The sequence below is a fragment of the Astyanax mexicanus genome, chromosome 3 (assembly GCF_023375975.1).
Source record: "Astyanax mexicanus isolate ESR-SI-001 chromosome 3, AstMex3_surface, whole genome shotgun sequence".
Taxonomy (NCBI): domain Eukaryota; kingdom Metazoa; phylum Chordata; class Actinopteri; order Characiformes; family Acestrorhamphidae; genus Astyanax; species Astyanax mexicanus.
The window spans coordinates 32162358-32188757 of record NC_064410.1 but is presented as its reverse complement, the minus strand read 5'-3'; the positions used below and the strand labels follow the sequence as shown (position 1 = coordinate 32188757).

The 26400-nt window shown below is 36.7% G+C and overlaps 1 protein-coding gene across 1 annotated transcript; it reads right to left on the bottom strand.

Moving 5' to 3' along the window:
* Nucleotides 1-649: 649 nt before the first annotated feature.
* Nucleotides 650-25840, bottom strand: LOC103032890 (MBT domain-containing protein 1). Its single transcript, XM_007230758.4, has 17 exons — nucleotides 25674-25840; nucleotides 23716-23911; nucleotides 22594-22727; nucleotides 22370-22484; nucleotides 20736-20818; nucleotides 20303-20420; nucleotides 19945-20079; nucleotides 19701-19789; nucleotides 18696-18930; nucleotides 17542-17597; nucleotides 15674-15778; nucleotides 12791-12938; nucleotides 12386-12468; nucleotides 11776-12010; nucleotides 9807-9878; nucleotides 9204-9389; nucleotides 650-7464 (listed from the first exon to the last, which is right to left on the bottom strand). The coding sequence occupies exons 1-17, from the start codon at nucleotides 25692-25694 to the stop codon at nucleotides 7346-7348; spliced, it is 2130 nt and encodes a 709-aa protein (XP_007230820.1). The 5' UTR covers nucleotides 25695-25840; the 3' UTR covers nucleotides 650-7345.
* Between the last annotated feature and the right edge of the window lie 560 nt (nucleotides 25841-26400).

Below are 26400 nucleotides of genomic sequence, written 5' to 3'. Positions count from 1 at the left end.
ATTTGTCAAGGTCTTTGTACTACTAAAATTATTTTTAAGCCTCCACTCCAATTTTACCCTTGTAAAGATTATTTAATGTGGCTTAATGCGCTAAAACTAGAAACACAATGTTTCTCATATTTAAGTACTGTAATACCAGGATTATCAATTTGGTGATTGTTTTCCTTGTAACTGTTTTAAATGGATCGAGCTTAAAATACATTTTACTTATTGAAACCTCAGTTTGGTTTGCTCTAAATTATAGCAGCCTGATCCAAATACTCTGGGGCCTTCAGAGCAAAGGCTTAAGATTTGTCTAGACCTCACATCCTCCTGACCTAAATATCACAGACTGTGGATAGATCTTAAGCTAAAAATTCCAAGACAACTCAAGAATATCTCAAAACTAGACATCTTCTGCAAAGAAGAGTGGGCTGTTAAATCTTATGATTTCTGCCAAAAGGTGGTGTTCACACTTTTGCTCAGACTATAGTAAATGTTATTTGTTAAATGTATAAAAATACTCTGCACTAGAATTTGCAGACAATTTTGTATAAAATATTAGCAAAAGGCAGTGTTTTCTGGTTCTGAAGAGAAAAACATTTACCTACAACATTGTGTCTATTAATAAGAGGAATAGTTTAGCAAGGAACTTCACACATGCACAGAAAAAAATGTAAGATTTATTAAAAAAAAACTGACATTCATATTTATCTTCCCAAACATATATACATATATATGTATATTTATATAGTTTTATACATTTTTCTTATAGCTTAGTAAACCTCATGTTGACAGCACATTAATCATTTGAAGGCAAGAAAATAAAAATATATTTCAACACTAAAAATGTAAAAATGCTGTCCTCTTGGTAAGTGCCATGCAGAAAAAAAGACAATGTTTTAAATTAGTCTTAGAAATCACTCCATATCATATCGCAAATACAAGAATACACAGAAGAGAAACTAGTTTCTCCACCATGATCACAGTTTCAGAAAAGTCACTCTAACTCTTTTCCGTTTTGTTACACAAGAAATATCAAATACAATTAGCACCAGAGTACAGTGTGATGGGCTTTTCACAAGAACAACTAAAACATTACACACGCATACAATTGCACACATACACAGCTGCCCATCGCTTTGGGCTGTTTGATAGGGGGGAAAAAAAAATCCAATAAAGTGAATGGTTTAGCTGAACACACACAGAGTGCTTTTTTTGAACAGTGCAACCAGTGTGTTTAATTCTGCAGTTTTACTGAAAGAACATGGGGGGGGGGGATTACATTTAAAAAAATCCTTAAAAAATGACTTAACTCAAGATATTTTTGGGAGGTGGAAAGGTCATCTGAGTCATCTGAGTCTTAAATTAATTAATATGTTACATTACATTTGGCAGGTGCTTTTGTCCAAAGCGACTTACAATAATGATGTTATTATTATGATAATAATTACCCAGAGAGAAAATGTGAAGGGGGAAAATCCAGTAATTACCCACTCTGGCCTGTAAATAGAAACAATTTGCTATTTATTATCCATATATCAATTTAATACTAAAAAACAACACCACATGTTTTCAGTGCTTACTACCAGACATTATTATATCATATCATATCAGGGTGCATTTCAAACGGTTTTAAAGCTGAACTGAACTAAACCAAAGGAAGGATTACACAGATGAACTAGAGTCTGGAATAGCACATGAAATAGCACATGCAGTCGCTCCTTTTTAATAAGAACAAATACCTTAAATTTGTCAGTGCAGTCCTCTCTTCATCGTTTTAAAACGTTTCAAATAGCACTCTCATCTGCTAGCCAGCGCTTTACTTTTGGGACCATATTTTTCACACTGTAAGGCGCAGTTAAAATCCTCTAATTTTCCCAAAATTCGTCAATGCGCCTTTTAATCCAGCGTACCTTACAACCAGTCAGGTTGTAAAAAGCAGTAAAGCCACTCCAGGGCTGCAGCAGTATTAGCATTAGCCGTTAACTGTGCTAAGCGCTAGCTCTTTGGCCGTTCAGAGGTGAGTGTAATTGGCCTGTAGCCTGCTGCTAACCCTGGATAGAGCTGCTGGAGCAGTATTAGCCACTAAGCACGGCCTCTATTGACGTTTAGAGGTGAGTATATTGGACTTAAGCCTGTGCATTTATTGTGTTAAAACAAGCTACACATAACGAACTGCTAGCTAATATCGCCCTGGCTTACCAGAACACTCGGGTAGGGTGACCAAACGTCCGTATTTCCCGGGACATGTCCGTATTTCACGTCCTGTCCCGTTTTTTGTTTTTTTTTAAGTGAGGAAAAGTCCTGGTTTTTAAATTACCTTCATTGGACCACAGTGGTGCAAAAAGGGGTTATGCAGCCTATGCGACGCATAGGGCCGCTGCACTAGAGGGAGCGCAGCGGGAAAGTAATGACAGGACGCTGAGGATTTTTAAACGTATCTCTCCAGGTGTCCTGGTTAACCTAAATGAAATTATGGTCACCCTAACTCAGGATTCCTCAGATTAGTGCTGTTGGGCAGCATTTACTAGCGCCTTACACCAACCTTAGTGTAAATCTGGAAATCTAAGCTTACTATAAATAAATTTCAGGAGAGAAATTTGTTTAGATTAACATCCAGTGCTCGATGATAAAATTACAGTTTACTTAGCTTAGCTTTACCTGCAAATGTAAAAGAACAACACCTTCCTAGAGTCGCATAATGCACTTTATAATCCGGTGCATCTTATAGTGGGAAAAATACAGTAAAAAAGAAAAAAAAAATTTTGGTGCCTTTTGGAGATTTTTTAATTTAATTAATTATCTTGTAATAATTATCCCCATGATAATTAATATGAATAAAAAATCTCCGGTGACCTTCCCCTCCCCAAATACATCTCGAGTCATTTTACAAGCAGGATTTTTTGTTCACCCATGTAAAATCCCAAGTAAATTTTTCCCTTCTCAGTAGAATCGTGTGGTAAAAAAATATAACTCACACTTTTTCTTCTTCAAACTCGAAATGTAGCTGAACAGAAAATACATGTTTAGTGTCTGACATCTGCATCTGTAGTTTCAGCACTGGAACTACTATACACTGTAGCTAAAAGAGCAACTGTGATAATGTATGTACAGTTACAATAAACTAAAGAAGCACATCTCAGATACCAAACAGGTATTGGCTCTTTGACTAAGTGAAAGGAAGGTTGAAATATTTTGCTGGATTAATCAGTTAGCAGATAATAAAAATGATAAAAAATAGATTGCTGGCGTTAGCCTTAAAACAGTCGAGCCATAACTACAATTTGCAGTTTTCCTCCATGTTTTGGTCTTGTAAGCACAATTAGAAACAGAAATAAAAACATTTTTTTTTTTTTCAATTAAAATGTCAGACATTGTGAAGATAAACGTGGTACTAACACTCAGCACAAAACTAGGATCATTACAGAAAACAAGGAGGAAATAATCAGCTGGCTAAAATCACTGTTAAAATTTAAACCTTATTGTTAAAATTGAGGGTTTAATAATAGAAGTAATCCCTCGTAGAAATAACACAAACAGACACACACACTTCATCAAAGACATAACAAATGACACGCTTACAATTTGAATCCTAAACGATTCAGTCTGGGCACCAAACTCAGCTACAAACTCAGATTCACATCTAAACACACCTTCTTTAACCAGTGGCAACTAACCAGCCGAAAGCACTGTGTTTCCTGAGCGGCAGTGTGTTAACAACTGTGACATATAAAGGTGAGTGTATGCACATAAAGTACACATACCTCTGTACTTTAGGCAGTATAAATATGTCTACAGCTCTTAAATAAAACTCTGTTAAATCTGTTTATGTTATTATCTGTGTGCAGGTGGTTATACTGTGGGTGTGTGTTTATGAATCTGTAGATCATCTGTTAGAAAAAGGCCAATCAAGAGTTAAACAATACACAGCCTGATATATATTTACTATTTAGACAATAAAAATGTTATAAAATGCTATATATATTTTACAAAGATACAGGATATATGATGAAATGCACTAAATAATGAACTTATACATAGTTAGACATAATACTTGCGCACAAAGCCTGAAAAGTTTCTTTTATTTAAGCATTTTGTTAGTTCAGCTACAGATCTGACTCTTAATTCTGTGGGAAACTAAAATCATCTTAAAGTAAGTAAATATACCTTTGTATTTCTTGTTATGAAACTGCATATTGTATCATGTTTAACATGATCTTACTCCAGATGGACAGACATGTTTGCTTCCTTTAAGCATTAAGCCAAATTACAGTAAGTGAGTACACCGCTTACATTTCTACAAATATGCTGTTATATTTTTTCATGGGATAACACTATAGAAATTAAACTTGGATATAACTTACACTATACAGTGTTCAACTTGTATAGCAGTATAGATGTACTCTTCTCTGAAAATAACTCAACACACAGCCATTCTATTTCTCACATCATCCGAGAGTTCTTTGCCATGAAGTGCCATGTTAAATACCTATGCCAGTTTGAGAGCATTGTACTCAACACACCAAATTTAACAGCCCTGCTCACCATACACACCCAAGACTTTGTGACACTACTGAGTCAGAGTGGGACAACGACACAATTGGGCACATTTTTAGACATGTTCACTGTGAGGTGTATTCACTTGTTTTGCGAGCTATTTAGATATATACAGCTCTGGAAAAAAAAAAAGAGACCACTTAAAGATTGTTTTTTGATTTTACCAAATTGAAAACCTCTGGAATATAAACAAGAGGAAGATGGATGATCACAAGCTATGAAAACAAGCTGAACTGGTTGAATTTTTGCAATAGGAGTGGCATAAAGTTAATCAAAAGCAGTGTGTAAGACTGGAGAAGAAGAACATGAAAATCAGGGTTATTCCAAAAAATATTGATTTCTGAACTTATATTATTTGAGGTCTGAAAGCTCTGCATCTTTTTTGTTATTTCAGACATTTCTCATTTTCTGCAATTAAATGCTCTAAAAAACACTATTTTTATTAGTAATTTCGGAAAAATGTTGTCCGTAGTTTATAGAATAAAACAACAATGTTAATTTTACTCAAACATCTACCTACAAACAGCAAAATTAGAGAAAGTGATTTAGAAACTGAAGTGGTCTCTTCAGGTAAATCTTTACTGCTATACAAGCTGAACACAGACTACTGAACACTGTTGGAATCAGTAGAGCGCAAATGATTTACAGTATTTTTAGACTAGTTATTTATTGTAGATGTGATGATGGAAACTGCAAAATGAAAAATTTTGAAAAATCTCATAATGAGAAACATGTCTGCCACTTACCTGGTTGTTTTAGAGGCGTTTAATTTACACTGCAGCTATGAGGATAGCCAACAAGCAATATAACATCCAAATTAGCATCAGTTAGAATGGAGCTCCTGCATGTCTAAATCATCACAAATGCTCTTTAAATAGAGTGAGGTTGTTTAGTTACTGCAATCAGGGTTAATATCACTTCTAGCTCTATCTAAAGAAACAGAAACATCTTCAGACAACAAACTACATTTGGAGTAAAACCAGTGAAACTGTGTGGTTTAATACAATCTTCAGATATAAAATTAGATATATAAACAGGTTAAAAGATGATTTCACTTTCCAATATATCATTTCATAGTTATTAGCACAAATTAAAATAATAAATGATCATCTTGATTGTGGTTATGTTCTTTCTGTCTGCCCAGAATGAAAGTGAAGCTAAAATAGGCTACTCTGAAATCTTGATCGATGCTATTTACCCGTACATAATAAAACGTATCTTCTGAGAACTGTCTGCTGTTTTCCAGCTGTGAACAGATTTTTGTCCTGAACTAAGCTTTTAAGAAAAAGAAAAAAACACACCTAGCTCAGACATGCTGGATTACCTGCTTTAAACCTTTATATATATATATATATATATATATAAAAAAACAAAAAAAAAATATGGAGTGAATAAAACAAACACAACACCGCAAAAATCACATCTCTGTGAGTGACATATAGGTCTGATGTTTCTTATTAAAAGATTGTTGTAAACATATTATATTAGTAATCACTTGTTTCTGAATATTAACCTTATTTTAAGTAATTTTATCCATTGAAACTCATATTCTGACAGATATTAAGGGCTGTTTCAAGAAATACTGAAACAAAAAATTATAAATGTCTGCATTAAAGGAAGAGTTTAGCGCATTTAATCAGCAAAGACATGTTTGGTATCTGACTTTTTGTCAGATGAGTTTCTAATCATCACTAGACAATATTATTGCCATTTTAATTTCATGGATATAATGATACAACAGCATAATATTTCAGTTTTTGTGTGAACGGTTAATTATGGTAGAAATATTTTGGATGAGGTATACTTTTTCTCTTACCCAGGCATTGTTATAGCGTCACTAATGCATCTTTCATTGCACAGCTGGCTAAAATATTGGTAGTTTATCTATATATAAAAACACATGATATCATTATCAAAAAACCTATTGAGTTCATGTCCATTTATTGTACAATAAATCAATAATGTAATCTTTGTGACAGACCTACCAATCTTATCTTCATAAACACAAATTAAAAACATCTTAACATATTTTCCGCAACAATCTCAGAAAAAAAAATGGTTTTAAAATTGGTATTTAATCTATAAATCCAAAAATAGTTTGTCTCCACAGAGCTGAACAGTGGAAAACAACGGAATCACTTTTGCCTCAGCACAGTACGCAGTTTTATTCCAATTTTGGGATAAATGTTTAAATAATAATATAATGTTAGTTTATTTTTATTCAATTTCTTTAAGTAAATAAAGAAGCATGTCTGATACCAAACATTATGTTTATATGATTTTTACCAAACTGAACCTTTAATATCTTGAAACATACTTGAATAAACTGAATATTTTGAATGATATTATTGCAAATGGAAAAGCTTTATGTAAATGTTACATAAACAATTGTGTCACTATCTGAACATATATCATATATCAGAATATATACAAATGTTTAATTTAGCTGCTCGTCTATTTGAGAACAAATTATTAGCTGTTAAAAACTTAAACACTATTAGTGCCCATTTGATTTGACTTGATCCAATGTTAGTACTTATTTATAGTCAGATCTGGATTTTTTATATTTCAATAAAAATTATGTGATGAGTCTCTATTTAAACTAAGTTATTTGACTGTTTTAAGAAATATTTTGAATTGTGCACAGAGAACTTGAGGATAATTTATGAGTTACAGATAACATGGTAATAATCTGTTTGGGGAAAGTCTGTTTGGGCTGGAACTGGAGACGCAGGCTATAGAACTGATATCTGGGATGTGCGTTTTGTGGTTCTGCTGATCAGCTGTGTAAAGTTTTGTGAGAGTCTCACGGTTCCTGTTTGATGAAGAACCCGTCTGGACTGCTGGAGTCCAGTGCCGAGGAGCTCTGCCGGAAGGGAAAATCATCTGCTTTAGCACTTTCATCCTTTAGCTGAACAGCAGCAACTACAGACACACAGACAGAGAGCATCCAGCATTAATGACGCATTTTGATTCATCTTTTATACTTGTATAATATAATTAAAAAACCCTGAAAATTAAATTTAAAAAACATTTGAACTATAACTAAAAAATACGTATGGGTACAATATAAACACAACAAGTAGAGTGTATTTAAACAAAAGTAGAGCATTTCAAAGAAATTCCTTTAAATGTATCTGAAACCTAATGAAAAAAGTTATTCTTTTCCCTACAAAGATTTCATAAATGATATCATAATTAATTCTCAAATGATAAGGTTTCAGGCTTAAGCCATTTCTTTAAGATTCAGGGCTTTTTTTTGTTCTCAAGCAACAAGCAAAAGTAAAAAAGATTTAAAATTAGACTGTAATATCCTGTAATATACAAATATGAAAACACTCACAGGTCTGTAAGTATGGACATAAGTTTGTCACACATTTTCCATATCTTTATGTTCTACATCACGACAATGGATTAAAAAAGAAACAATCAATGTGATTGAAGTGCAGACTTTGCTTTAATTTAGGGTGGTTAACAAAAATGCTGCTTTAAACCTAAGAATTACACACAGTTTTACACAGCTCATACATATCCATAGGTTTACATGTCACTGCACAAACTAAACTATATTTATGAGGAGCATTTTTATATTTTAAAGTAAATTCTTCCTGCAGTCTGAAACCCACGGAGTCGCCAATTTTCTCTGTTAAGACCTTATGATATTTACTGCAGCTGTTGCTGCTTATTTTGGTGGGTTTTCCCCAATTCCCAATTTCCCAAAAAGAAATGATGCCCAGCTGGATTGAGGTCATGGGACTGGCTTTTGGGTCATTAACCATCTATACTGAAAGAAACATCCTACCACTTATGAAGAATTTGACTGAATGTGAGCAGAACAAATAATTATAAACATTTTAGAGTCAATTCTGCGACTTCTGTGAGTACATCTTTATAATAATGAACTTCAATGTCCCAGTTTCATTCAGCTATACATGTTCATGACATAACAGTGTCTGTACCATATTTAAATGTATGACAGAGGATGTGGAACACTTTAGATCATTAACCATTCAGTTTAATTTTAGCTGAATCTATTTAAAGCACTTTTTCCAGATCTGATCAGACTCTGTTAGAGTGGTCTAAATGGACCTTTCTGTTCTTACGAGTTACCAGTGGTTTGCATTTTAAAGTATTTAAAGAAAATCTCTGTGATGTCTCTAATAAATAGACCTTACCAATCATATGATTATCTCCTGGATATGGTTCTTGATTAATTGTGACGAGCTTTTTCTTCACCGAGGAAAAAACATCATGTACTTTAATTGTCCTCTAGGGTCTTAAAAGCCTTTTGGCATTGCTTAGATTTCTGTTATTTCCCTGACAAGGTTTTTTTTTTCATCAGCATTATAATGGCCTCCTTTTTTTGGCAGCACATTGAGTTTTGATTAACAGCTCCTAAATTCATAATCAGAACTTGGATTTAACTCTAGACTTTTTATAGCCTTTTTTTTTTTAAACAAAACTTTAATCAAAACTTTAATCACATCTCAATTGTTGCATTTCAAATCCACTGATTTTGTTGCAAATTAGGTGGTGCATTAGGCATGGTGCCAATATGTTTATGTTTACCTGCTATACCTGAAATAATGCTCTATTCTACTTGCAATACTGAGCGTTAAGTCGAGTTTGACAATACTGTATGTAGATTATGAGGTGAGGGTCACCTGGTGTGTGGTTGGGGGTGGAGTCTCTATCAGCAGAGCTGAGAGGAGTGTTTGTGGGGCCGGATGAAGGAGAGGTTGCTGATGAATAATGGGGTGGAGTCATATTCTCATCTCCACAAAGGTTCCCTTGAGGAAGCCCCGTCACACACAGGGCCACCGGCCGCTTACCGATGGGAATCTTCCTTTCTGCAAAATTAAGAGCAACTTTTAGTGCACTTGTTCAGATAATCCAAAATTATACTGATACACAGTAAAAAAAAAAAACAGTGAAAAAAAAAAAAACAATTTAAACCAAATGTTAACTGCTATAATAAATTCTCTACAACGTTTAGAAATGTAAAAATGTTTTCATCTTTCATCTATTGGATCTTATTCTCCTTATGAGCTCAGCTAAGTGACTGTTCAGATAAATGTCTTTTTAAAACTGATAAAAATGAACAGCATCTATTCTGATTGGTTGTCCTGTATTGTCTGTTTTAAGAAGCAGTCCATTCTGAAACACTTAACACCTCAGCCCTTGTAATGACTCAGATTAGGAAATTAAAAATAAAGAGGAACAGGAGGTGACAGAAGTGCTGAGATAGAGTGTGGAATGTGGCCTACTTTTCTTTTGCCCTTTATACTGCTGGGACTTCTTCCTCTGCTTTGTAACGCCTGAAGAGAGCTCCCGCGATGCTGAAAAGAAAAAAAAAAAGAACAGAGAATGATGATGATGCACCTACTGACACTCAGTCAGAGCACTAACACTGCGCCACCTTTTTTAAACAGCAATTTTCTCACTCAAAAAAAAAAAAAAAATCAGGAGATCAGTTATGCACAGGAAACAAGACTGTAATTACTTGCTTCAAGTGAGTCATTAACGGCAGTGCTTGTAAAACTGCAGTATTGATACAGAGGTAGGGAGAAGCAAAAAGGTGATTGATTGCAAATATAAATTTTAAACATTTACTCTGGCTTTTGTCTCAGATAAATCCACAATTCATGATTTAAACCATTAGAAAGGAAACTAAGGCATTTTTGTACAGGGATAATATACATGCTTTAAAAAGAAAAGAACTCAAAGACAGGAAAGAAAATGTGCCCCAAATACCACCACTGGTAGACCCAACACTGCCCTGTTACATAAAGAGCGATATCAAGCTCCAATTTTGCTTCAGATATAAAAACATGCACAAGAGTATGTGAGCATCTTTCCACAGTGAGTAGACGACTCTGAAGCAATATATTGTGCAGTCCTAATTTCAGTCGCTCATCGCAATCACAATGTGAACGAGCATTAGTCTTATCGCAGGATGTGCAACTGTCACATAAGGCAAATATTTTCTAGTTTTTTTTGCTCCATCAAACACATAATTAGCTTTTCTCATTGTCCATGAAATCCTGTGTCCAAAATGACAAAATTTATTTTCCACAAAAAAATCTGCAAAAATAGCAAACACACAAATCAAAAAAGAAGCTTCTACTTCTATGATTTAAAACTGATGGGGGGAGTTGCCAATGCTTTTTGTCACCTGGGGGTTGTCTTAGTTTTGAGGTGGGGTTGTTTTGGGAGCAAAGAGAGCGCCCCTGCGAGCGAGGGAGTTTTTTTTTTCTTGCTGAGGAGTTCTGTTCAGGTGAAGTAAATTGGAATATTTTCACTCTTGTCTCGGTTGTTTTTCTTTAATTCCTCCAAGTAACACCGTTCAGTTACATTACTGTTAATATGTTTTATAACTGTAGTATTTTAATGTTTTTTTCTGGTGTGCACCATCTCTATATTACCCTTTCTCGCATTATTCTCCCACTTCTCACCGCCTGCGCTTCTGCACAGATCTGATTGGCAGAGGAGAGTGTTTGGTGATCTTAAAGCACACGTGATTGGTCTGTAAGCTTACTGCGCTGTAAAGAACGTAAACCATAAAGACAATAAATGTTCCGCCTCTTTAAATAAACACTGTCAGAATTAAATCCTTCTCAGTAGTTTATCGGATTGGTCCGGATTAGACAACGTCTGGGTTCGGACCCGGACTGCGGTCCGCCTATTAGTGACCCCTGTGTATAGGTGTAGAAAAAACTTTCTAAAGATTTAAGTCGAAACAATAAGTGTGCAGAAAAGAATGTGAAAGACCTTTGTCATTTTGTGTGTCTGGTTTTGTCTTATTGCTAAAAAATGAATAGTTTTGAATAAAAAAAGCCTTGGAAATGGATTAAAAAAAATTACAAACCTTTGTCTGTAGATCAGGTTACTGCATTCTATATTGCAGCATTTACACAACACACAGCACATTCAGACTTTCATTATAACAACCAGAAACAGGCAGAGAAACACAGATAACTCTGTAACTATTGGAGGAATGAAGGAAAAGAGGTCTGGCTGACCCACATGGCAAAACCTTTAGCTCAGCTTAATACTGAACTCACAGTTTTACCAGAAAAGAGTAGAATAAGAGGTCTGACAGGTAAAGCGCAGTAATAAATTCATTGCTAAGATGAGAAACTAAAAAGCCGCTTGTCTGGGCCGTACAGTGATGCTACTGGATTACTAAAAAAATAGGTTCACAGCGCTGTATCAGCATTGCGGCCTTCCACTCACCCTGCATGGCGGGCGGCTGTAGCTGGTACCCGGTCAGTTGGCACCAGCCCACAGGGTAAAGGTCTGGCGACTCACAGTCGACCCACTGATCATATTCATCCTCCCAGCCGTCAAAATGGATCCGCAGTAACCTGTGCACGATCCGGGTCACCGTGGCAACACACACCAGCCGAGGCTCCATGAGGTCCACTGCCTCCAGCTTCATTCCAGGAACAAAGCCGTGGTTGGGGACGTCCTACACACGCACATAGAGACGGAGAGTGAGAGAGATTTAGCACAGCACTTACAACACTTACAACACACCAACACACTGTTACCATAAACACTGCTGTCTAGAAGTTTCACAGACGAGCGAGACACTCAGGCTCAGAATCATAAAACTTAGTATCCATTCATAAAGTTACTGTAGCAGTGTTTTTAATGCCAACATTTTCTTTACTGCTGCAATATTTCTATCAAATCTAGTATGCGTATTAATAACCAAATTCCAGTGACAGTTTGGGACTGAACATCTCAGAACCAGGGTCATGAGTTCTAATTAATTATCTTCTCTTATCAGAATTGCCAGTTTAAAACCCCTTTTCTCTTAACAAGACAAGTCCAGCCTTACCTTGTTAAAGAGCTTCACTGGAGCTGCCACTGAACTGGTGTCCCTGAGGTAGTCAAACCATCTGTACGGGAGTTTAGTGTAGCCTAGAGAGAAAGAGAGAGAGGAAAAAGAATGGACTTTACTTCAGCTGTATAAATGCTGATTAATGGCTTTAATATCAGTGACTGTATTACATTCAATAATGTTTGTTCCTTAGAAATGTCAGTCAGTCAGTCAGTCATTATCAACCGCTTTATCCATTAAGGGTCGCGGGGGGTGCTGGAGCCTATCCCAGCCGGCATCGGGCGGAAGGCAGGATACACCCTGGACAGGCCGCCAATCCATCGCAGGGCCCTTAGAAATGTTTGCTGTAAAATTAACAGTACAATACGTAATAATAGTATTAGACATGTGGGAACTTCATACCACGGGGCGGAGTGAGCTCAATGCTGTTGATTTCACAGAAACCAGCAGGGAAGATGGAGGGAGAGGTGCTGTGGTAGCAGATCCAGTCTGAACCATCCGCTGCCTCCGAGCCATCGATCCCAATCATGAGGTAACCATCCGCCAAAACCTGGGAGTGAAACAACAGTGATCAGTGAGTGAATAATGCATGAGCTAAAGAGTCATTATTTTTAAAAAACAGATCCCAGACAACATGCTGATGTGGGACTCATAAAGGTGGGTTCTAGGTGAACTAGGTGAGTTTCTGGTTGGCATGGGAATAAGGTGGGAGATGGGAACCATTTGGGTGTCGCAAATGGTCTCTATGATAGTAGCCCACCTTAATTTCACATGGGTCACATCTAGGACAGGGCCTATATTTAATACATCCTGGTCCCTGAAATCACTGACATCTATATGTGTTAAGCTACCATAGAACTAGTGCTGGACGGTTCATACGGTATACCGTAAGGGAGTTTAGTCATACCACTAGAGGTGATGCAGAGCACCACCAAAGAAGATACCGCTAAATAAGGCCAGCCAGTTAGCATAACAAGCTAACACACTGAAAGCTTAGCTATGTGGAGCCTGAACACTCGCCCCTCGCTCCATCCTGCCTGAGAACAGCACTTTATTCCACAGACAAAACCAGAAACGGTCCTGAGTACAGAATCATTTATTTATTAAGTGATAATACTCCCTAAAATATATTAACAATGTAGCTTGAAGGATAATTTTAATGCACACTGAATTTATATGTTAACTGGAGAAAGAAGACAATTGTGGCAGATTTTAATACTGTAATTTTAATAATGTAATATTTTATAATAAAAATACAGTGACATACAGTGAAACTGTCAGAATCTTGAAAAATACAGTGATATACATTTTTGGTCATACCGCCCAGCAATGTTAAAATTGTTAAAATTGAATGCTAAATATATACACATCCATAACCAACAATTTTTAACTATCTAAATCACCACTGTGTAGTTAATGGGTTATTCTGTTCTAACTGAACTAGAGTTGCACGGTGTACCGAAGGTTCGATTCTTTTTCGATACTACGTCATCACAAACGATTCGGTTCTTTAGCGTTCGATGCTTTCAATACTGTATATAGCCCAGTCACTAGCTTCAAATGAGTCAAATTAGTAGGCGCGATTTGATTCAGTTCATAAGAAAACTGATTCACACCGCAGCAGTCGGTGAGGCAGGATTCAGATAAACTTAGTGTTCTGAACAAATGAATCGATTCACGCGCAAGCCAGCAGAGCAGCAGCGAGTGTAGAATGGCGACGGCTAAAATAACAGATGTCTCTCGTCCGCTACTTGTGGACAAAACGGGCGCGAGGAGTGAAGTGTGGGAAAATAGTCTGAGATGTAGGCATCTGTTTTTTATTTCTATTTATATTTTTAAATAAAATAACGAAAACTGAAAGTGAAACTAAACTACTTTATTTATTAGCGCTGTTTTCACTCCCGCAGTTGTACAGCGTGGGGTGTTGTGCCGATTCTGTCCGCGAAGCGGGAGTCGGATTCAGTAGCGGATTCGGCACAAGCGCGGCGGCACCTCGCGGTCCGCGGTGTTAGTTGTAAGCGCTCGCGCTAGCCGCAAAATACGACAGAAAACACTGAGGGACCTGCAGACTTATGTGTGGGACTAGAATATGACCACGAGGAGATAAAAGAGAACCTTTACCTGTGAGTAGCTCACATCAGAACACGCAAATCTCTCTCACTCTCTCTCTCGCTGTGTCTCTTTCTCTCTGTCTCTCTCTCTCTCGCACGTGAACGCCTCCGCGTTTGACCTGCAGCACTGTGTTGAGCTGTTCTTAAAAATAATTTTAATTAAATAATAGTTCTATGCTTCTATGTTACAGTGTTATTTAACATAATAGCAGACAAGCACCCTGATCTCTACAAAGAGCTGAGAAGTCGACAGGTTAGTGGAGTTAGTCAAGATACACTCTGTCTGTAGCTTTACTAAGATTTACTAGCGACTGCTTATTAAAAACGGTAAATGGTTGATTAATAAAACGGAGCAGTGAGTGTTAAAATGAACATAACATTGTAATGTTCTTCTGTCTCTTTATTTTCCTTATTCAGAACTTAACTTCTGCCCGCCCGTCAGGTTCACATAGTCAGGCTACCATTACCTCTGGTTTTAGTTTTAGTTTTTAGGAAGTGTTGTTTCATTTAAGAATAAAAACGTTTGCACCTATTGTTCAGTGTTCAATCCAGTTCAGTCAAAAATAAACATTTTATGTTCAGATATTTTTATTGTTTTTTTTTTCTTCCAAGTATCGTTTTGGTATCGAGAATCGTGATACTACAGTTGGTATCGGTATCGAATTCAAAATTTTGGTATCGTGACAACCCTAAACTGAACACTAAGTGTTGAATTAGGTAAGAACCTTTACATTTCTACACTAAAGAACTGGCTGTGTCTTTTTTTCACATCTTAAACCAGACTTTTCAGCTTGGCTTAACGATATAGTAAGCGTTAGGGCTTTAAAATTACTATGGAGTCCTTTCAGTAGGAGACTGGTGCTTGACAACAGAACCCCAGGAGAAATTCCAATTGATTCCAGCTGAGCAACCCCACTGGTATGAACTGGTTACCAATATCTGTTTAACGCTTTTATTAAATACACTACTATTAAACTATTGGTGATTTCTTCTGGTTTTATCTGGTGTAAAAAAAAACCTTCCAAATTAATTCCATTATAGTAACTTGTTTGCAGTTTGATCATGCTTGTTTTGGGCCAAAAAACATCCTTATTTTTAAAACACTGACATTAGAACTCATTAGTCTCATGTGGTTAACTGCTTTATTATTGCCTAGAATGAACAAAGCACTAACCTTTCTGACCGTGGCAACACAAATGGTTGAGAGATTGAGGGGATCGATGGCCTCCAGCTTCATCCCATCCTTAAACCACTCTCCACTCTGATCCACATCTTTCACCTACACACACATACAGTAAACAACATTTACACCACACACCTGGACAGCCTCTTCCCGCAGTAATGGGTATGAATGCACCAAATATTTGGATCAAAAATATGTCTGAGAATGGCAATATATAATTTTGTGTTCGGATGATTAAGTGAAAAGACTGAATAATTTTACAGAACAATCACTTGTTTATTTAATTTAAGATGTATTAACTTTGTTTTTTTTAATCCCCTGTAAATAAATCTCAGACAAAATGCATTTAGATTATTTAATTGATTCAATGGTAAAATTACAAATGTTTGTTATTCTGTACTCAAATGTTGTTGGATTTTGCCTGAGTTGGTTAAACTCAGCAACATAAGTTCCCCTGCTGCCTTAAAAAGCTGAGTTAACTCGATAAACTTGAAACTTGATAAAAACATTTGTATCAACTCAAGATGTTAAGTTAAACAAGTTGTTCAAATACTCATTACTTATTGTTTCAACTTGATGCACTGAGTTAAAACAACTCAAGTGTTTAATTTGTCCTTTTTAAAAAATGATCTGTTTAGTCAAATAAACTAACAATTCAGCTTTATTTTAACACACACTTACAAGTTAGTAAAACTTCAGTAATATTCACATAACTTATCATTTTAAGTTAACCATAAGTATTAGCAACATTTTTAACATTATTATTTAACTGCCAATACTGACAGTATAATGCTGGGGCAGTATAAGAGTAGCTCTGTAGCTCAAAGCAAGCAAACTGTGATCACTCGGAACACAGAACAAAGTTAATTTGCTCTAAAAGCCTACAACACTGAGGCCTGTTAATCAACACATATATTATATTACTGCACGCCCAGAATAAGGTAGCTTTGGGCAACAGACACCACAAAGATGGTAAGTAAGGGAGCGGCCACATCCAATATGCAGATATATGGTACCAGGAACCAATAGGAAAGCTGCATGAACCAACACTGTAGAAAGAGCTAAAAGTTGGTTGAAATCACATTTTTTCATTGGCTCAACAAACATTTTTAAGTTTTCCGGTTGAAAACAATTGAGTTGTACTGGCCGGTGAGTTCACTCACCTTAATAACATTAGTTCTTCTGACTAAAACACAGAATTACTTTTTGGAGTGTTGGTGACTCACGCAGCTGAAAGTAATCCCCTTTAGTTTTTTGCTCCTTGTTATTATTAACTACTATGCGTCGGTTAAAAAGTGTTTAGCCCAATGTACCCACAGTTTTAATGTTCTAAAAAGTACTCCAGTCTTTTCTAACTTGCTGCCTATCACTCTACCTCTCTGCATTTTCAAATCTTCACACTTTCATTTTTTTTAACCAATAACTTAAAAACGTAAGTTGAATAAACTTGGGTAAATTTGAATAACTCACAGGAAGTTAAGACAATATGTTATTTTAAGTTATTTTTATGTAAAACGAAGGAACTTGAGTTCAATATACTAAACTTGTCATGGCAATTGGAATTGAAAAGAACAAATAAGTTCACATAACTTAATGTGGCTGTAATGTTTTACAGTGCACAGTTAATTTGTCAATCTATTTGACTGTGCTAAACAAATTAAATATGGGTGCATTTGAGGGATTGAGAGACATTTTGGGCTTTGTATTTTTACAACAATGATAGCCGAGCATCTCCTAAAAAAGCACACAGATACAAAACGTGCATATTGGTTGACTGACTGCATCTGTTCATCTGAATTGGCTGAAATCTGTTAAAATATCTCAGTTTTTACTCCATGTGTATATCTACAGTGTATCACCTTAGCAAACAGCCGTCCTGGAGCGTCCATCAGACCGTCCATCTTCTTCGTCACATCTGTAAACACAACACACTGTTATTGTAGAGAAGCAAAACAGCACATTCCCCCATATTTACACCTGTAGAGAGTGTTTAAAGGGAACAGTTACATAGTCAAACCATCTTAATCAGCTTTTCTAAGCTCTGTTTATTTATGTGTATTTACTGCTTCTATTCCTTATCATTATCTTTTTTACTGCTAACTTTTCACACAGTATTTTGAGCAAACAAAACTGACCTTTAAAACAATATACCAAGCAACCACTTTTTACACCACAGGAACAACCTTAAATAGTCGAGCCGGGCAACATAATTTTTCCTTTTGTGATTAACTTGTTATTGTGGTAAATGGTACGGATCTCTGAGTATACTGTTGATTTCATCAGTGCTTTAAAAACACACTGGCCAACTGCACATTTGATTACTGAATGTGCAATTACTGCAGTTTAATATAATAAAATAAATCTTGATATTTGAATAACTGTAGTATTTAATTAGTGTTTATGAATCTGCTATGCATTTTGTCTGCATGTAAAATTATGATAGTGTATCATGAATATATCCATTATTTTTGGGTTTTCACGGTCATCGAATCAATCAAGGGTTCTTCAACTTTTCTTTAGTTAAAGCAGCACTAGGTAGGATTTTCTTGACTTTTGATCTTTTTAAAGAAGTAAAATTACAGCTTGAAACTCACTGCAGCGCTGCATTGAGGTGTAATAGGAGGAATAGCGGTCCTCTCGTGTCTGTGCCGGAGCTCCTCTGAGCTCAAACCAGACTCTGTACGTTTTCCTAGGCGGCCGCGACCAACGCTTGGAGAACTGCGACCTGCTTTCCGACCTTTAGTTCTAACAGTTGTACAAGGACTACTGGTTCATTCTTTACAAACTAACATACAGACACTCTGGCAGAAGCTGATAAGAGACCGAATATGTCTGTGAAAGCCAGAAAACGAGAAAGAGAAACTACTCCGCCTGAAACATTTATTACACTCTACAACTGTAGGGGGAGCCCACGAGCACAAAATCTCTATCCTACCTAGTGGAGCTTTAAGGCAGATAAAAATTGAGATCCTGCTTAAAACCTAAGTCTCTGCAGTTCTGTGTGCAGACTGACCGGAGCGTTTGAAGCGGTGTCCGATGCTGCGGGACCAGCCGATACTGTGGATGAGGGGGCTGTACATGTGACACCAGAAGTCGTCTGATCCATCATGGCTTTCCTCATAGACGAGTCGAAGACGTCCCCCGATCACCTGCTGAACCAGAGCCACCCGCGTCCGACACAGATGAGCCTTATCCACCACCTCCACTCGCATCAGCTTCTTAAAGGGAAACTGCATACTTTCCTGGACCTGTGGGGTGAGAATGGGGTGGAAAGAAGAAGCAATTTTAATGTTAGAAAACAGAAAAACTGTACTTTCCATTTGTACACAGGTTTAACACATTGGAATATAAAGCAACATTTTTACCGCTAGTAAAAATTCAAATAAGGGGTGGCAATGAATGTGAAAAAATATGTTTGTTTTATTTAACTACACCCTAAAAACTGCTGGGCTGAGCCTGTTGGGTCATTTATGCTGTGGCAAAAAAGTAAAACTAGGTGATAGTATACAAAAAGTTTTCCTGAATTGAAAAAAAAAAAAACAATCCACCTTGGGGAACATTACTGACTTTCTATTAGCAAAAATATCAAATCATTAAACAATCAATCAAATAAACAAATAATATCAAATTAAGGGAACTCGGCAAAACAGCCTTTTACTTTTCACTGGCAGAATAATTGGCATGTTCCCTGTCTATGTATACTATAATTAGCTATAAAAAAAAATGCAATTAATTCCTTGCTTACATTTTTCACATTCCTCACTTTTACTCAGAAATAATTTAATGCCTCCCCTCCTAAAATTCCAGACATTTTAAGACATTTTTAGACATTGAATATGTAAAACTAAATGTAAGATATTTTAAGTCTTTTTAAGGACCCGCGGGTACCCTGGAATTTGTGATTAGTGATTGGATTACTCACAGTAACACTCAAATAGATTGTACATGGTTTACCTGCAGTGTGTGTGTGTTTTTTTGTGTGTGATAGAAATTGACAGGGACACGAAGAGATCATCACCTTGAAGGAAAAGTCGGCTGGCAGTGTTTTGGATCCGGTGAGTCGTTTAACCAGGAACCCCTTCCAGTTCGTCACTTTGTGCTGAATTGCTAGATGGTGGAAAAGAGATTTATTTACTAAAAAACTTTTAAGCATACTTTGAAATTATTTTTTTCATTCTGGTACATGGTAGTAGAGAATTTACCTGAGCCAATTTAAAAGCCATAAATCATGAAAACAAAGCACGATTTTCTTCATGTCTTACATTTGGGTGGAACAAGAGGTTTCCCTCCAGAAGCACACCAGCCCACCGGGTGGATATCTGGAACACACAGGTTACACCAGAAATCCTGCCCAGAGTCACCGTCGAAGCCTTCATACCGCAACAAAGCCTTAAAACCTACAGAGACAAATTTGGAGATTTTATAATATACAAAATTTTAAGGAATCATAGTGAACACCCATTTATGACTTTACATTTTAAACTATTCAAATTAAAATTATTTAATATTTTAAACACTTTGAAATAAAGGTTTAGCATTTGCATAGACCTATACACACAGTATAAAACATGGAAATACTGGACCCAAAATAAGTCCAGCAGCAGTGTTTGAGGGTTTTACCTGCCAGTTTGACGATGCTGGCAATCCAGTAAACTTTCATGGGTAAATTGCTGTCAGAGTTCAGCACCTCCACCCTGATGCCCTCCTTGATGTCTTCCCAGGAGTTTCCCATTGGAACCTGTGAGTGAAACATGTTTAATAAAATGATTAATAATTCATAATAGATTATGAGTAATTACCAATAGATAACAAATCATTTGTAGTAAATACTAAATAATTGATTGTAAATACTTAACAATTCATAGCCGATACTGAATAATTCATAGTAGATACTTAATACTTTATAGTAGATTCTGAACAATTAATAGAAAATACTAAATAAATAATTGTAGACACAATAATAATACATATATAAAAACAAATAGCAACAGATGAATTATCTATGTTATTCCACTAGGCTGGAGTTCAGAAGGTGGATTCTATATGAACTCACATGTTTAAAGCAGCTCACTGGCGCCCCCATCATGTCTCCACTGCCAATGTAGTTTCCCCAGTCAAAACTGTCCACTGGAAGAGCTGGAAGGGAATAGGAAGGTCAAATATGGTCTGATACCTCTCAGTGGTGTCCTTAATTAAAACAATGTACTTCTACAATATGTACTATGTACAGAATAACTCCAGATTAGACTATATAATAATGATTTCTGATCATTATTCTGTGATACATGGTATTTACTTACATACATTGTATTTTATTGAAAAGAGCCAAATGCTTAGCTTTCTACTACATTAACCGGTAACACTTTACAATAAGGGTAAATTAATTAACAGTACTAACAACATAATGTCCCAGCTAATACTTAGTTGACACTATTAAGCCATTACTAACCAGTACATTATTAAGCATTCAAATTTAATAATGTTTAATAACGTTTTAACTACTAGCAATACAAAAAGTTGACATTATTTAACCATTTAATTTTTATTACTACTATAACTGCAGTTGACAAACATTGACTAACTAGCTATATAGCTGACCTGTCAGCTGACAGAACCAATTTGGTGACCATACTAGATTTTCGCTCATGCTAATTTTCACTTAAATGTCTTGCAAGCTGCAATGTCACAGCCAAAACTGTTAGAAATATGTTACTTACTAATTTATTTGTTTGATTTTTTTTTCATTTCTACTATATCTGTAGCAAGTTCATCACATTATAGTCTACTATTTTTATTTTTAATGCCACTGTTGTTGGCTGTGATTAGTGTGTGCAACACTGATTTTAATTATTTAAATACTGAATTTTATGTGGCCAAAACTCTGCAACATAGTTGTTTTTATCCTACAGTTTAGTAAAGACACCCACTATAAATAACCCAAAGCACTCTGTAGACTAGCAAACTTAGAAAGCTTAGACCTGATATGCACATCAAATGATCAGGCTGTCACAGTCAGAGGTCTATAGAATCACGACTATCCCCTACAACATAGGTCGGGAATAGCCGGCCCGCAGGCCAGATGTGGCCCACAAGCGTGAAACATCTGGTCTGTGAGGTTGTTTGAAATATAATGAACGATAATGAAAAAAAAAATAATAATAAAAAGCTTCTCTGGCAAGCTTTAGTTTACAAGACTTCACTGTTTCTCTGTCGTGCTCTGCGTCACTTTAGTTTCCGCCCAGTCTTGTTTTTCTGCCCGTTCTCGGGCTCCCTTTCTCATTATTAGGACTTTTTTCTCAGCTGTTACTCGATTCAAAAGCCGGGGCAGTGGTAGTATAGTGGATTAGGATCCTAAAGACCCGGGTTCGATCGCTGCGTGAGGAGAAGTGTATTTATTTATTTTTTCCTTTCTTCCTGGGTTTACCTGCTTCATTTTCCAAAACAGATTTTTTTTGTGGCCCACCAGGTAATGGCTTGAAAAAAATCTGGCCCGCGGCCAAAACTAATTGCCGACCCCTGTTGTAGAACATAACCTCTCCCGGTCTCACTCTCTTACCTCATAAGTTCTGTACTTGTCTATATGTAAAACTAGTTTGCCTGTAATAACTAGCTTATACCTGGTACTTTATATACTTCTAGGCTGTGTTGGTTAAACATAACTAGAGAGTTAAAGAGAAATACACTTACCTGCTTTAGTTTTCACCTGGTTCTGCTGATTATTCTGGTTCTGAGTGTATGCAGCTAGCTTAGCCATTAGCGGCTGCTTCTGCAATACCTTGGCCTTTTTCGTTGGAGGCTTACCCTAAGAACCATCAGAACAGAAAATGTGAAAACCTATTCAAAAGAAGGAAGATCTTAATACTGTCTAAATAGTCAACTACAGAGTCCCAAACATGTACAGTGTTGTTTACCTGCAGTCGGGCCATAATGCTGGCTTTCTTAGAGTTGGAAGAGTAGCTCCGTGAGCAGGACACGCTGCAGAACCGCTTGGTTTTGGAGTAGAAAGCGTCTCGGACACCCACCATCCCACACATCTCACATGTTGCTGAAACAGAGAAAGAGAAAGATTCGTATAATACTTTGTGATTAAGTGGAAAACTCTGTACAGTGGAGAAAAATAAGCGATAGAACTAGAGGTTTTCTTTGTTATAATTTTATTTCTAACACAGCCAATTACCCAACCCACTTATTCGGACTCCTCCTATAACTAGGAGGAGGGTGAAGACTAGCACATGCCTCCTCCGACACATGCGAAGTCAGCCAATGACTCTTTTTGAGCTGCTGCTGATGCAACATTGCTGAGTAGCATCACATTGCATTCGGAGAAAAGTGCAGTGACTCGGTTCCGATACATCAGCTCACAGACGTCTACCCACCCAGAACAACATCTACCCACCCAGAGAGAGCAAAGCCAATAGTGCTTTCTCAAGGCTCCGTTAGCCGATGGCAAGCTTCATGAACAGGATTCGAACTGGCGATTTCTTGATCATAGTGGCAGCGCTTAGCCCGCTGGACCACGCAAACGGGGGCCGAAATAGTGGTTTTCAAAGAAGTGGCTTTACAACATGTGAATAAAAGTTGTATAATTAATCATGGACATGAATCTAATGGTAATACTAAACCATTAGTTTGAACTCTTCTTTTTCTGGAGCAGAAAGAGTGTAAAATATACATCTTAAAACTAATTTGGTACAGATGCTTAATTTTTTTTAAAGTGATTTATTTTTCAAATCAGTACAAGGAAGATGTTGTACACTACTGAGAGCTGAGTGTAAAGGATTGTGTTTATAATGTTACAGTAAAGCATCTAGAAAGGTATCTAGGAAAGTGTGATATTACTCTTCTTTGCAGAATTAAACTATATTCAGTCACTATGATACATAAATCAGTTCAGAAGGTTTTAATGAATTTTTTTAACTGTACATTTTTAAATTGGTCAACTTCACTGAGGAATAATTCATGTAGCCCTGGTTACCACTGTGCTGTGCGTGTGTATGTGTGTGTGTGTGTGTATATAGGAGGGTGGTACTGACCCATGCCTGCTTTACCATCGGGGTATGTATAGACCTGTCCGTTGGTGTGTATAATGGGCAGGGTGGTGGGCAGTGGCGATGAATCCTCATCACTGTCATCTGAACTACAGCTACTGCTGGACTCCTCACTGCAGCTCTCACAGCCTTCAGAGACACCGAACGAATCCCTCCGCCTCCGCTCCGAACGCTCATCCGCCTGGGAGATCAAAGAGAGAGTGTGTGAGGAAATTTGGGTGCATTTGGCTCAAAGCTAGAATACTCAGTGTTTCAGTACTGATTAACAATAAACTGCAAGCTTAATGCTTGATTATGAATCTTTAGCTTTATTATGTAGTAAATACTATCTACTATTACAGATTACTACAAAGACGAATCAGAAAAATTTTGGAAGTCGGAGGGTATTGAAAACGCAAATAATAATAATAAAAAAAACCTGCAGTGCTTCTTATATTTACTTTGACTTATATTTCAGTGCAGACAGATATTTCATGTTTGTCCAGTCAAGGTCATTCAAAAAAGATTTGGTGCTGGTATTGAGGTAATATAAAACAAGTAATGCCAACAGGTGATTATAAATCATGATTCAGCACAAGATCAAAGAAAGCAAAGGATGCTGTGTGCTCCAGACCGAAAAGGACCTTCCAGACTGTTTTTTTAGTTCCAAGTACAATTCTGTGATGTATCAATGCAGAAAAGTACATGCTGCGTTGTGTTGTGAAAACATTACAATGTGGAAAACGCTTTACTGCATCAACTTTTTATAGAATTTTAACATTTGCATTCTAACAAATGAAATAAAGCTCACCAGACAAAAGGAAATAAAAAACACTGTTTTTTGTTAAGAACTTGTGTTGTGTATAACAGCACTTATATACTGAAGTGGGCACAATTGAGTATACAGAGTCTTCAGGGAACATAATGTACTGGAGTGCAGTACAGAGTATACTGAAGTATATATACTGTAATTTCTCTTTTTAGTACATCACCGCTATCCAATTAAAAAACGGGTATCTGCATTTTTCATGATCTGTAATTTACTACCTACTTTGAACAATCTGTCCCTTACACTGTCACAATTGTTTGATAAATAGATCAACAGAAATTCTTGAAAATGAACTGAAATAAATTTTTACATTGATTTTGATAAAAGGTTAAGAAGGTCCCTTCTGTAAACTTGGTATTTTTGAGATGTGTTTTTTTTATTGGACAGCGACAATATAGTTTACTGGAGTACATCAATTAACCAGTCCTTACAATATAGCATATGCAACTGTATAACTGTTACAGCCTAAACACTCCTTATAGGATAGAATATACTGATGTATACAGTGTAAACAGTGCTTACAATATAGAGTATACCTAAGTACAGACAGTAAATATACTGGCGATTTCATAGTTACAGCCTTTACAGTACAGATGATTCTGGTGTGCAGAGAGTAAACAGTCCTTAGCGTATACTGGTGTATAGAAAATAAACAGTAGTTACTTTACAGGCACTACTGTAATATAGAGGCTATACTGGTTTATACACAAAAACCTAAACCTTGGGGTAAAACCAAACAGCTAAATAGAAAAGACTTTGCTCTAATTTTCAGCACACTGTCTGTCCTGAGGTTGTTTATTTATTTTTCTCTGCAGTGATCCTTCTCCTCCTCCTCCTCTTCATCACTGCAGCTCTGTTTTCATCTCTCTCAGATCCTGTCTCTGTAAACCAGCTACACTCAAACCAGTAAAGCAGTAAATACAACAACAACCAGTTAAACCAGTGAATGCAAACCCAGAACCTGCTGCACTGCGGCTCACTCTGCACACCTCCAGCTGTTCACACTCCCGTTAACTCTAGTGTGTGTATGTGTGTGTATGTGTGTGTATAAAAAACGCTGCTCTTCTCCACTTTAATAACAAAAGCCCCCGAACCCCAAGCGAAAGCTCGGATCTCCTCTCGCGCTCAGACTCACCAGCTCGCGCGCGTTTTCCATCAGCTCCTCATGCGGGAGTCTCGGGACTGACTGGCCGCTGTGTTTCAGAATAAAAGGAATAAAGAGCAGTAAAAAAAAAACTCACACTAACCAGCAGCTGCGCAAAAAACACCACACACACATACATATACACATTTACACACATATACACACACACTGCAGCGCGCCTGCGCAGCGCTGCGATCAGCTCAGCAGCCAATAAGAGAGTGGATACAGCGGAAACACTGCCACCTGCCGGAGCGGAGCGCTGAGAAGCGCTCACATTCACCCTAAAAATCACTTTAAAACCTAATTTTAATACAAATACAGCTGTGTATACTGTATTAAATATACAATATATCTTCTAAATAAAATATCGCAGTGTATTTCAAACAATGTGGCTCCTCAGAGAACTGTCAGAGCGATTTTTGTTTCAGTTAATTTTCACACCGAACCCCTTCCTGTTTACCAAAGGTGTCAAAAGTACTCACATTCGTTACTCAGGTAACTAGATATAGAAGCCCATTCCCGCCACCTGAAAAAAAAATAAGGGGCCTTCAACCGAGTTATTATTATTATTATTATTATACCCCCAGATTTAGTATCTTACAATTTTGACATAGTATCGCATAATTATGACTTAGTGGAGAACCCCTAATTTTACCAAGCAGAAGAAATAGGCTCCACTAAGTCATAGTTATAACACCCTAAATCATACTTATGAGAT